Here is a 13,683-nt window from a genome sequence, read left to right as displayed (position 1 = left end):
CAGCTACTTGAAAAGGAGGATGTTATAAAAAAGGCTTTCATTTACACCTCGACAGAGAGAGAGGAAACGTGCATCGCCTGTGTTGTTGATAATAATACCAGTCCATACATGCATGACGAGATTTCTTAAAAATGTGGACGCATTCAGAGAGGGCTCCCGCCCTTACCAAGTGTTTCATCCATAAGACACAAGAGACAGAAACCTCAAAGCCTGGGCACATAAAACTGAAATACTCCTCGCTTGCAGTGCTTGTCAGAGGGTCACAGTGATTGGTCAGGCGTGCAGAGGGAAGGAAAGAAGGCAGGATTTGAACTTCTCCATCAGGCTCTTTTTTATTCTTTGCAAAGCTATTTCTGTCCGTTTTCATGTGTACAGCCGAGTGCAACACTTGCAACACGATGAATGCCTCCCAGGGAAAATTGTCGGAACATGTGCGCCGTCATCCTTATATTTAAACTATTATCGCAGCTCATCCCAGTCTGCGATGGCCAGATCATCACCCCGCCTTTGAATGTGGCTGCCGGGAACAGCCATAAACACTTTTACATGCAGCGTGGTTTGATGGCATGTCATACCAAGTCGTTCTTTTTGAGCATAGTGCATGATTGCTAATGCAGGTGGTCAGTTAATCTTAGGTTTCATGGTGGCTCTCCTTGTCTGCATGTCAAGTGTCCTTGACGGAGACACTGAACCGTAAACTGCTTCTAATGAGCAGGTCAGCTCCTTGCACAGCAGCTTAGCCGCTGTCGCTCTGTATGTGTGCATGGGTAATTCAAAGGCATTGTAAAGCAGCTACAAGTACAGTGCATTAACTACATGTATATGTGACTCTCTAACAAACCACCTTTTTAACAATAAACGTCTCGACATTTCTAAAAGCTTCTCTCTTGATGTGTTTGTTCTCCTCTAAATGTTCTTCTTCATCGTCGTCATTGTAACATTTCTTCCTCACCTTCCCTTCACACTTCACACACCCTTTTTGTCTGCTATACTTCTTGGGCTCTGAAGAAAACAAAAGCAACTTTATCTGTCTGTCTTGTCTTTTGTTCCCCCCTCTGCCTGTTTCCCCTTTCCTCACTGTGTGATAATCTAAAGCCCCTTTAAGGAAAGCGCTGCTCATTCCCAGCACACACACACACACACACACACACACACACACACACACACACACACACAGTCCTTGGTGTCTCGTGTTTGTTTGTGTGCGTTGGAAAGGCACAGTTGTAACTGAGGGGCGACGCCACTTCAGATGCAGCGGGTGGCTCTCCCAGTGGGGGTAGCATAGATCTGCCTCTGGGGAGCACAATTAACTCCTTTTTATTGTTCACTAATGAATTACACACAGAGGAAGCGGCCACGCATGTGTGAATTAAAGAGGAAAATAGAGAGTTTGTTGGGAAGCAAAAACATGCAATGTCGTGTGTGTAGGTTCTGTATCATTATGTTTGCTTAGTTGTGAGCTGACTTCTGAGTACCTTTCACTTGTGATTATAGTTTGGTATAAATTAGCATCTATCAGCCTCCATTTACTTCTGTACACAGGAAACAACTTTTTTTTTTCTTCTTGTTTCTCTATCTTCTGCCTTTATTTAAAGGGCAGTTCAGTGTAGAATCACACATGGCAGAAAACCACTGCGATGTATCTAGTAAAACTATAACTATGTTGCACCTCAGGCCACACTCCAGTTGATGTTAAAGCAGGTGTTTTTCCATTCACAGGTGATAGGGAATAGTTGCTTTGGCACCGCTGATTAGCATCTTTACAAAAGCAAGTTGCTTAAAAGTTTCAGCTGCGACAGAGATTGCAGCAGCATGTGTTTCAGTGTTGTATTACCCTCAGCTGGCAAGAGTGTGTGTGTGTTTGTGTGTGTGTGCGTGCGCGTTGAGGATGCATGGACTTACACATGCCTTAAGGCCAATGTAAACAAATGCTAATGTAATTACTGAGGGGGCGTCGTAATAAACTGTAACTAAGATGATTGCGCAGCACACAATGATCAGGTTAGTTAAGCTGTGATGTGTTATTGCTTTAAATGACTGGTTGCACCAAGACTGATTTCTGTGTTGTTCTAATTGCTCAGCAGGCTAAGCCCTTTACCATTTCACTGGGTTCGAATCCTGTTCAGGACTTTAATTTTGCGGCATGTAATCCTTTCTTTTGCTGCAAAACTGCTCTTGTTAAGGCAAAGATGCCAAAAAGCAGTGAAAAAATAGACTTGAATTGTGCCCCTATCACTTCGTCATGAGGGGGAATGGGAAGGGTGTGTGTGTGTGTGTGTATATGTGTGTGTGTGTGTGCGTGCACATCTGTGTGTGGGTGAAGGCCTCAAGTGTTCTTCATTTTCTCCGGCATAATAGTGATTAGTAATTTCAGCTGTCGAGCAGTGCCAGTCAGTGTGAGCGTGATCCACCGTGTCACCTGCTACAGGGGATGCACGTGCACACGCACACACACATCCATGTTGCATTAAGTGTGCGTCAGTCTGTCTGCAGTGCCTTGATGTGCGTTCCATCTAGAATACTGCACCCTGACATCGCTACATTAAAGGGGGTCATTATATTTCCCTGGCTGCCACCGAAAAGTGACGTTTTTACAAAGTGACAAGTTTACAGTTTGATAAATCAGATTTTGTTGCTGCGGGTGGGGTGCGGAGCCGGGAGAAGGAATGGTGGGAGGAAGACCCGGGTTGTCTGTGGAGGAGGAGGAGGGGGAGGAGGGAAGAAGTGCTGCCTGTCAGCGACGCCTCGGCCCTGTCGTCTAAATGATGCTCCCAGGCAGCGGATTCAGATCCCATCCCCATTAGCATTTAATTTCTCTCTAATCCTACACACAGTCTCCAGCGCTGCATGGTAACGAGGGCCGCCCTGCCGCAGCAGCGCCGAAAAACCTCAGAGAGCAATCTGCAAGCGCGCTCGCCTTTCTCAGCTCCGCGCCCTGTCGTAGCCATCATTCTTCCTTGACAATTAAGACCCTCAAATCTAATAGCAGTGATATTGGAATTACAGCGAGGCCCTTTTGAGGGTATGTCAGGAAAAAGGGTTGCCCCTCCCCATACATCTGTCAAAGCACAAGGCCCTCCTCCCGTTCATGCCCGCTAAGCGTTTCTGATGCACACACACACACACACGCATGCACGATGGGAAGGGGAATATGTTGAGTCTTTGGCTGTGATCTTTGTAAAATGTGCTCTCTGTGCCCTCTTATCCAACTCTCCAAAGACTTGTTACAGCAGCTTTTGTTTTCTCTCTTCCTCTCTCTCTCTCTCTTTGTCTCTAAATTTCTCTTCATCTCACCCTCATTGATTCTCCCTGGTGTGTCAGAGATGTTGTTGCTTTCTGTTTTTCACTAGCAGGGCTTTTACAGATGACTAGACTAGTAGATTGGTGAAGCTGCCCCTTGGTGCTCCGCGAGGACAGTTCCGCTCTAATGGCTGCAGTTAAAGATTATCATGGGTAAAATATATTTCAGCCTAAGGGATGCAACAGTTTTAGAGCTGGATTACGTACAGTAGATACAGTTGTGTCAGTGCGGAGGCTGTCTGTCATGAACAGTGCTATGTCATATCTCAGGCAGCTGGGTGGTACAGTAAACTAATAGATCATCCTTTAAGACGATGCTTATAAAACCCTTGAGCCCCACCAGCTAGAGGCTTTATTCTGCAGTTGCCCCTGACCTTCGTCAAAGAAGAATAAACTCAATAGTATACTCAGTACTCAATTGTTGACTAATTCTCTGTTGTTATTTTTTTTTGGCTATCTGTTACTCCTCTGCAGACTCCAGCAGAACAGGCTAAAGTTCGAATGCATATGGTCCTGCAGGCGGCGGGTAAGTAGATGATTCTTCTTCTCATTTCTCTTCCCTCTTATCTTTTGTTTGTTACAGTGTGGTTCAGAGCCGTTGCCTGTCACTCACTCACTGGTTCAGGGATGCTGGTGTTTGAGAATACCGTGTAGAGCAGCTGTGAAACAGGACAGCCCAAAACCTGTACCTGCGTGATACAATGTTCCAGTGATCATTTGTGTGCTAATCTGTTAATGTAGCGGTGTAAAGCCTGGTTGCTTGTCAAGATATACTTACTGTATATTCAAAAATAAAATAATATATTAAGAACTTTTAAAGAACTATTTTTTGGCCATATTTCACAGCCCTAAGCCTCAAATGCTGCATTGAACTGGCATGAGCCACAGTCTCATATACACACTCTCCACTGTGGACCTGGATGGGTATTGTACTTGTTTTCCCACACACAGACCCACAGCATACCTCCAGAAGCACACACACACACACACTACCACAAACTCACACACACAGACAAATGCATACACACACGCTCCTGCTCTCCGCTTTGAGTGCTTGTGGGCCCATATTCACTGCAGCTTAATTTCAAACACTCCTCCCAGTACATAAGTCATAGATGTCACCATGCACGGCGTGTATATATTCCAGTGTGTATTCGAGGGGTAGAGTTGCGAGCCAGATGTGACAGGCAGAGATTGACTGTGGAGAAAGATGTCTTCATGTTTACAGTCATGCACACGCACACACACGGCCCAGCACTTCAGAACAGGGCTCTAATTTCACCACAGGAAATATATGAAAGAACCAGGCATCTATCCATCATCTTTAAAGCACCCAGCAGCCACACGCTTACCTCACTTAAGACTTGTTCTGCCTTACTGTAGGCCACAGAACAATGCTGCAATCCCCTGCTGTGATTTCACTGATTTGAACTTTGTGAGGCATGTTTTACTTACTTCATCACACTTTGAATTGACTAGTTTACATGTGGGATTTTGAGATTTTTTGGAGTCAGGGACAATTTCCTCAATTTTGTTTCTATTGTATGTATGGATGTACCTAACGACTGATGTCCCTGCTGATTAAACTTAGACTAACTGGCTCGTTGAAAAGTAAGAAAACACGTGGGAAACAGTCAAAATTGAGCACAATTAAACTTATATGGTAAAACATTATCAAAAAAAATATTGTGTATATTATAAAAGCCATTTTAAACTCTCAGTCATTCTTCAATGACTAAATCCTATTTTAAATTCAGCTGAAATGTGTGGTTCTTTGCTCTGTGTGTCAGGGTTTCAGTGCTGGTCCACGTGTCCTCAAAAGATTTGTCCCATACAAATGGGAGAAACACAGGTCAAATATTACATGTGTTTATGGGAACTATTTTCCCATGTTTCTGTGTGTAAGTGACTAATGGGGATAGCAATTTTTGAAACTGGTCCAGTATTGAGCGAGAGCGCTGAAGCCAGCAGCCACAAAACGGGCTGCAATGTGGTCCCTGAGGTCATTGGTGCAGCATCAGTGTACGTCCACTCAAAGTGTTTGCCACTGATTGTTCTTATATTGTCTAACAACATTTTGGAAAGTAACCCTGCAGAGATACCTTTTTGTTTAACCAGAAACAGCTGTTATATTGCTCTCGCCAAAGCCACCAGACTCCATTTACAAAAACACTAATTTTAGCATCGCAAAATGCACTTCATTCAAAGTCAACAGATACAAAATAAAACTCACCAAAATGTTTTCAGTCACCACCAACTCTGGTTTAGTCACAATAAACCCTTAATTCACCCAGTAGGGAGAGGAGCGAGGGCGGACATCAGAGAAGCAGCAGGGAATACAGCATGGAAAGCCAGAAAATAATTTCACATCTAACCAGGGAATTATTTTCACTTAACATTATGACCAGAGAGACCTAAATAAGTCAGACAGATTTTCTGGTTGAAAATAAAACAGTCATTAACAGATAATTGAAACCCTGCTGTGCATTACAAACACATTAACCTGTAATTTAAAAGTACATTAATAAAATAATATGTTTAACTGACTTTTATGTCTGGTGCCGCCTAGTGAGGGTAGCAAAATTTAATCGACTAATCAAGCACATTCCTGATTGTGTATCAGACACCCAACACTCCCTGCCCTGCCACCTCAAGGCTGATGTTGTACTAATGGTGGTGAAGCGTCATAAAATTGAGCATGTGGCTCTGAGTGCAGTGGGCCAGACTGGTGCAGACACAGGCCCAGGGCCAGACACGGGGCTAGAGGAGAGGGTTTAATGCACTGGACAAGTCTCTGGTTTTCGTCTCTTTCCTGGAGGCCTCCAACAGAACAGGTTTATGGCTCAGGCAAAGACTGTCTTCACCAGAGAGCCCAGGCTGGACCGCATCAGGCCTGTGGTGCCCGTGATCATGACGCTCATAATGATTTACAGTAAAATACAAATTACCAAAACTTGATAAGTTGTTTATATGTGGCCCTTGGACTTGTTTATCATTTTATTTTTAGCCTGGTTTTCTGCATCTGTCATTGCTCTCACTAATTTAACTCATGTTTTTGTAATTACAAATTCTAGGGATAGCTTTTTTTTTTCTCAAGTCCTCTGACCCTGCAGCTGCCAAACCTTCTAAATTCATCTGTCTCATATCTCTTCTTATTCGCTCCATTTTCTTTCCTCTTGTCCCTCTCCGTCTATCTGTCCTCTCACTCTCCGTCTCACTGTCTTTGTTCCAGTGCTGTTAGCGGACAGAGGGAGATAGGGATGGAGAGAGGGAGGGATGGAGTGCGAGAAGGAAGCAGCAGATGTTGGGAGGTTGTGTGAATGTTAATGTCCTGACGTAGCCGTGGAGCTTAAGCCTCCTCCTCCTTCCCTCCGTTCCTCTCTGAGCGCCCGCCAGGCTTTCTCTCTTGGGGTCTCCTGACATCCTTAAAGCCCGTGGCTCTCCACTCCTCTTCTCTGCTCTCTTCCACCTCTTTCTCTCCCATCCCCTCCCTCCCTTCCCTCCCTCCTTTTGTCCGTCTATGGACTCTCTCTAGTCAGTAGAGAGCAGATCATCCCATGGCTAAAGCGGCTCAGGCCTTTGTGTTGGGGGGCTCTGTGGACCTGTAATGAGCCCCCTCGGCTGGCCCGCTGGCCTGCTTAGCACTCACTGGGGGCTTTGAGAGTGTGTGTGTGTGTGTGTGTGTGTGTGTGTGAGAGAGAGAGAGAGAGAGAGAGAGAGAGTCTGCGTGTGCATATGTGTGTGTGTATGTGCGTGCATGCGTGTGTGTGTGTGTGTGGAGTGGGATGAGGAGGTGAGAGGAGGAGGGCAACACTGGCCCTCAATGAAAGCGTTGGATGGATATGTTTATGGGTCACTTCCTGCTTGGCCTACATATTGAACACACACATACACGTGCATGCACACACACACACGCACACACACACACACACACACTACACCCCGTATTCCCCGTATGAGACAAACTCACTTGCTAATTTCATCAGTAATAATTTTCACAATTTCATTGTTGTAGCTTTAATTATTCATATGGCCATGACTTTTATATTAATGACTTAATATTAATAAAACCCTATTATTGTAAAATATATACATAACATACATGCATTTTAAAAACAAATATTTATCATTATTTCTGAAGTATCTGACTTTTAATCGTTTTCTGAGTTTTCTTTGTTAAAAGAGATTCTTTCATTACCTCATTTTGTCCATTGCCTTATCCCAGTCTGCCTTTGCCAGCTTGCAGAGAAACCTCCTGTTTGAGGTGGTTGAGGATGAGGTTCAGCTGCATGTAGTCAGACAGTATTCTATAAAGTTTATGTGACAGCGAAAAGCAGCAGTTTACCTACAATGTAGCACCCTCAGTATGTTTTGGTTCATCAGCAGCTTTCCTCTTTCTCACTGTCTTCTAAACCAGAAAGTGAGCAAGTGAGTACCTCTAGACAGACTCCTCTTTGTGACAGGAACGGTTTTCTTGCTGTTCTGTTCTCCTGCAGTGTCTTTTCAGTGTCTGAATTTGCCTGCGCATCTCCGGACACTCATACTGGACACTAACATACATCACAAATATACATGCACTGTGGCAGTCTTCCTACTTTAAAAACCAAAGCACTCACATATTCATTCTTTCCTCAGTACTTTCATGCACACACACACACACGCACACGCACACACACACACACACACACACACACACACACACACTATGACACCCTAACATATCTATTATACTCTTTTCTTTTCAGCCACTTGGTGAGTTCTTGCCTCTTTTCAGAGCGGTGTCCATTTCCACTCAAATGAGCATGAGCGCTGTGCGGCAGCGGCCCTCTCCTTATCCACACGTCAATAGAGAGTGTTTGCAGAACACCCACTAAGGACCTGAGGGCCAAGGGTCATCAAAACCTCCGTCTTCTCCCTATTTGAACCTTTGACGGCAACAAAACAAACAATCCTTAAGCTCTCATCAGAGGCTTGAACTTGGCAGGGCTCTGAATTAACTTTCCCTATTGGTTTGTCTGAGTTTGACACCTGGCTGGAGTTGGTGGGGAGACATGTTCTCATTTCTTTTAAAATAATGATGCTATCTTACTATGCAGTATTTGGTTTATAAGTAAAGCGCCACACAGGTCTAAAGTACAGTCAAAATGAAGTCCTTGCAATGCAGCACAGACCTACAAATGAGTATATTGGATTGAATTAGTCTCTTTATTGAAAGGGGATAAATATGACGCATAAATCAGATTTTCTCTCCTAATGTGCTTTTTGTAACCTTTCAACCAGTGGTGCCGTTCCCAGCTAATACTCAGCAAAATAAAGGCATTTATGTAGATTGCAAAACCATTCTGTTTTTATTGAATTTGAATATCATATATTTGAATATGAAGTTTGTTTCTAAAGACCATGACAAAATGATTTAGAATCTCCCACTTTTAGCAATAATTGGGAAAGTTTTTTGAATATTGCAGCCCACAAAATGCACATTATTTAGCTGTGACTCATTTCCTGTTACTGCTGGCTCCCATTCAATTTTAAGTACACGTGATGTCAATGATTGTGTGTGATAGTAAACATTGATATGTCCATTTGAATTTGTGTTCCAGGTGATGCACTAATGCAGTTTAAAAGTCTGCCAATATTGATGTAAAAAATAGAGAAAAGCTTATCTTGAAGTTAAGAGAAACCCAATTATGACATTCAGCATCAATATCAGGAAATGTCCCTTTAAATCTGTTTTTATGCACGCTTTTTTGGCAGATAGTTGAGAGGAGAGAAAGACGGGAAAAACAAGGGTTGAATGGTCCATTTGATCAGGCGTGTTGCTGTTACGTGATGTGTACAGTATCATGGACCGCTGGCCCACCAGGACGCCCAATTTAGCTAAAGTTAAAGGACTGCCAGCCATGTTTTTGTCCATTTTGTGTATGTCTGTGATGGTGCATGTGTGTAGGAGTGTGTCTGTGTTTGTGGCTGTAAGTTTTTCTGTCTGTTTATATCAGCTCTCTGATCGAGTGACAGACATAAAGAGGCAAAAAGGGGGGGGGGGGTGGCCAAGCTTAGCAGCACCATGTGATCGGACTAATTCTTCCACAGTAAATACGGGGTATTAGGCTTCTCTGTCGCAGCAGGGGACTCAAATAAACACACACACACACACACCCTTTCTCTCGAGCTCTCTGCTTCTTTCCTCCATCTTCCTTGTGCTTCCAGTACCCGCTGTCCCTCCCACCGCCAGAGCCCACCCCCTTAGGCCCTGACAGATGTGTGCTGAACAGACCACATACATGGAGGGTGTCACCTTACCCCCTCTGGAACTAAAGGGCTAATGCGCCACATTTAGGAGGCTGCCGCCCTTTGTTCTGCCAGGATAAGAGGTGACGGGGATGGGGAGACTGACCTAGCTCCCCAAGTCTCCTTTATTTCCCCGGTCTCTTTGCATATTTTATTTCTCTGTAAACATGTTTTCCTCCTCTCTCATTCTTCCAGTTTTCTCCTCTTCTGTACTTTCATTAATCTCTCTCTCGATTTTGCAGTCGTCTCTGGAAGGAAGAACTGGATTTGTTAGGCGGTAAATTGCAGTTATCGCATAACATCCATCTTCATCATATCGCCGTCACCCTGGTCGTAGCACTACTGTTTGTGTGACGTGACCCAAGGTGACTGTCACAAATGCCAGTCAGCCGTGATATTCATCTCGAAGGGGATTTCTCTGCAAAAACACAAGGGAATTACCCAGTAATAACTCCTGACTACATGTTCTCTTTGCTAAATGTGTAATTATTTCGACAGCAGCAGCGGCATGCCACTTCACTGTGAGCAGTTTGAACTGAAATGAGGGCTTTTGCTGTCATGAGAATGGGGGATTTTTGAGCCAAAAGACGGTAAACAACTCGATGACAGCTTTTTTTTTTAATTGGTTTTGGTTTTTTTTTTCAAGAATATTAATATTTTGTTGTGAGGTTCTTTTTTTTTAAGTCGCTGTTGTTGAATTTAACAGTAAAGATTCAGTCAGAGATCAGAAAGAGAAGGAAAAAAGGCTGGGAATAAAACAGCTAATCATGACTCACGTAGTTTAATGATTAAAACAGCCTGGTCCATAGAGGAGATTTGCTAATGCTTAGCCTGCAGCACTTTTTAAACACCAGTTTTAAAAGCCTCAACTTAACAAATCAGCATGGATGCTTCCAGGTTAGCTGCATTGTAGGGATTTAGTTTGGTGCTCGTTTTGGTTTCCGTTTTTTTCTCTTTGTTCAAATGTTTGTGTGAAGTATTCAAGCATAAAGCTGGAAATGTAACAACATAGCTTCCACCGTATTCAACTAAACAAAACAGTTACACAACAGCAACAGAAATCCCCTTTGCATCAGTGCAGGAATGTGTCTCCTGTTGTCCTTTGGGAGCGTAATGGCACAGGGGTGTCCTGTAATTTAGTCTCCCTAACCATTGATCAGCTGGATTTATGTGCCATTACCTCACTGTTCCAGTCAACAGTCGTAATTATGTCTCAGAGAGAGGGAGAGAGAGTGCGGGTCCGCCGGTAACACAGGTCGCGAGTACCTGAATAAGCTTTTATCAAACAGCCCCTGCCACTCACGCAGTAGCAGATTGACACTGGTGGCAGAGCGGCTGACCTCCAGATGAGAGGGGTGGATGGATGGATGGAAGGGTTTGTCGAGCTCAGTTAGAGAGCCATACCTCACGCTAAGAGCCGTGTGCCTCAAGCTGTTGCGCTGACCCTCTCAAAAGAAGCCTGTTTACGCTTTAAAGGTGCATGTGAGTTTGAAGAAAGGATGTGTTTGAGGTGCATCGACAAGTGGATTGTGTTTATTTCAGTAAGAAATAAGCCTTCTACCTCGAAGGTGTCTGTCAATGGCGGGGCGGGCTTGAGTGACCTAAGGAGTGCATGGATTGGAGTTTTATGTGCCATTGATTTTTTGTTTGTTTTATGGGTATAATAAACACAGGTCCTGCTGTGCCCTGATTTTCTTGTTGCTAAAGTAAGCTCATGATACCCCCCTCACCCCTCTCGCCCTCCCACCTTTCAGTGCTTCAGTTGCAGAACATGTACACTGTAATCATAAATGCAACCATTAGTCAATTGATTGTAGCTCAGTAAATTAATTCTCAACTATTTTGATAAGCTATTAAAAATCACCAAAAGTACACTGCTTCCAGCTCCTCAAATGTGATGTGAAATCTTCTATGATATTAAACTAAATATCTTGGGGTTTTAGACTGCTGTGTGGACAAAGAAATGTCAACATGCCCGCTCAGGCCTTTTGGCAATTGTCATGAACATACTGTATTTCATTATTTTGAGTCATTAGTTTATCAGTTAATCAAAAAAATAAATCAACAGATCATTTGATAAAAAAAAGTGGCCCTAATTAAAATAAGAGAATCACTTAGATCGTTGGTGAATTGATATTCTGTTAACAGAGAGTAAATTCAGCTGTTGTGGTAATTGAATAACTTTTAGGTCATTTTGCAACAATAATGTCAAACCCTCTCTGGTTCCACCTTCTCACATGTGGGAATTTATGAATTTTCTCATTTTTATATCATTACAAAGTGAACGTCTTTGGGCTTTTGACTATTAGTTAGACACAACAAGACATTTGAAGACGCCTCCACGGACAATTTTTATTATTTCCCTCCGTTTCATAAACAAAACGGAGAATTGATTAGTTGAGAAAAGAACCATTAGTTAAAGCCCCAAAAGCAGTTGCTATATTTGATGCATGAGTGGGTGTCGTTTGTGTTTTTATTTTGCTCCTGGCTTCCACGTTTTCGTATTTTGTTGTCGGTTATCCTTATTTCAGCAATAGTTGTCAATTGCCTGAGATTGAAGGTCCAAGGTGTGAAAAGTACTTGTCAAATTAGTGTACAACTTTCCTTCCCCTGCTTTAGTGAACAATATATACTGTACTAGAGAGAGCCACTTAGAGGAAACGCTCTGATTCTGTGTGTGTGTGTGAGAGAAAGAGAGGGAGGGAGATTGAGAACGCTTTGTTTTTCTTCTGTGGGAAGATTTCAAACAGCATCTGGTGAGCTCTTGAAAAAGACTGTTATGAGTATGTTTAAATCCAAACTGAATCATTTTTGCACCCTCCTTCCTCCTCCCTCCTTTTTCTCTCCTCCTTGTTGTCAGTGTTTGGAGACACATGGCAATATCTTTCCCTCCTTGCCGCTCCCTCTCTCTGCTTTTCTGCCTCTCTCTCTCTCTCTCTCTCAACATGTAGACATTTCCATAACAGAAAAAGAATATTTTTAATTTGCTGCTCTCCATAATTTTGCAACATATGGTATAAACGATTTTGATGCAAATGTATGTGCTAATTATTTGCAGACGGGCCTTAAACAGCCCAGCCATTGAAGTGGAATGAAAGCAAATTTGCAATCACCTTAAATTTTGCTAACCATTTACTGTTAAGTAAACTTTGCTAAGTAATTTAATTACCTTGGACCGCTGGCAGGCGCTCAGGGCCTTTTTCGGGAGGGGGTGGAGACGGAGGCTGAATGCAAAGAATGCAGAGCGAGAGAGATGAGAAGGAGACAATAAAGACGGTGTATACTGCTAACATCAGTATTATTGAATCCTCACCATGTGGAAGGTATTGATGGAAAATCTTTCTGTTCCCGGGGCACCTTTACGAGGGAGAGGTGGGAAAGAGACATGTGACATCATCTGGTTTTTATGATGTCTTTACATTTGTTTGTTTCTATATGTTTCTACAGGGACTTAATGAATGTAGCTGTTTGATTGGACCCGGGGTAGACATAAATAGATTGCAGCAAAGTGTAGACCTGTGCATTCCTGCCTTCGTGATTTGTAATAATTTCTACCTTCTGACACAGTATTCCTCATTTTACAGCCAGCTGCACAATAATGCCAAAACTTTATTTGCATTTTGCCTAATACTGTGGTCATGGTTGTTAATCTTGATCTTTGGTCTGAGTTGATTTATGACGAAAATTCAGAGGGACTTTGCAGCGTTTCTGTGGCAACATAGAAAAGAATTCACCCCCTTGGAGGTTTTCATGTTTTATTGTGTTACAACATTGAACCTATGTAGATTTGATATGGCTTTTGTGACAAGAATCAACAGAAAAAGACCCTTTATTGTCCACAAAGTGATTTAATCGCAAATATAACATATGAGATGTAAGTATTATGTATGCCGCTTGGTTTTAGACATTGCTTCGTTAGTTAAATGATGGTTAAAATTAGCTTTAAGTTAGTGTGGAATAGAAATCTTCACTAGGGCCAGATGGGTTCGGCTCCCTAGCCACATAATTTATAAATGCAATAAGCACCAACGGTCTTCAGAGTTCTATATTAAATAGGTTTTATTGGCATAAAGCAGGTGCAACAAAAGCAAGGTG

General features: G+C 42.9%; 1 protein-coding gene across 1 annotated transcript in view; it reads left to right on the top strand.

Annotated features, from left to right (window-relative positions):
* The window catches only part of rsrc1 (arginine/serine-rich coiled-coil 1), a 113,092-nt gene that overhangs the window by 48,521 nt on the left and 50,888 nt on the right, over window positions 1–13,683 (top strand). Inside the window, exon 6 of the mRNA XM_041941306.1 lies at window positions 3,775–3,826. Coding sequence (XP_041797240.1) covers window positions 3,775–3,826 — 52 coding nt within the window. The remainder of the gene's footprint in view (window positions 1–3,774; window positions 3,827–13,683) is intronic.

The sequence above is a fragment of the Chelmon rostratus genome, chromosome 7 (assembly GCF_017976325.1).
Source record: "Chelmon rostratus isolate fCheRos1 chromosome 7, fCheRos1.pri, whole genome shotgun sequence".
In the NCBI taxonomy this organism is placed as follows: domain Eukaryota; kingdom Metazoa; phylum Chordata; class Actinopteri; order Chaetodontiformes; family Chaetodontidae; genus Chelmon; species Chelmon rostratus.
The sequence above is the reverse complement of the archived record's forward strand: the minus strand, read 5'-3'. Positions and strand labels throughout refer to the sequence as shown.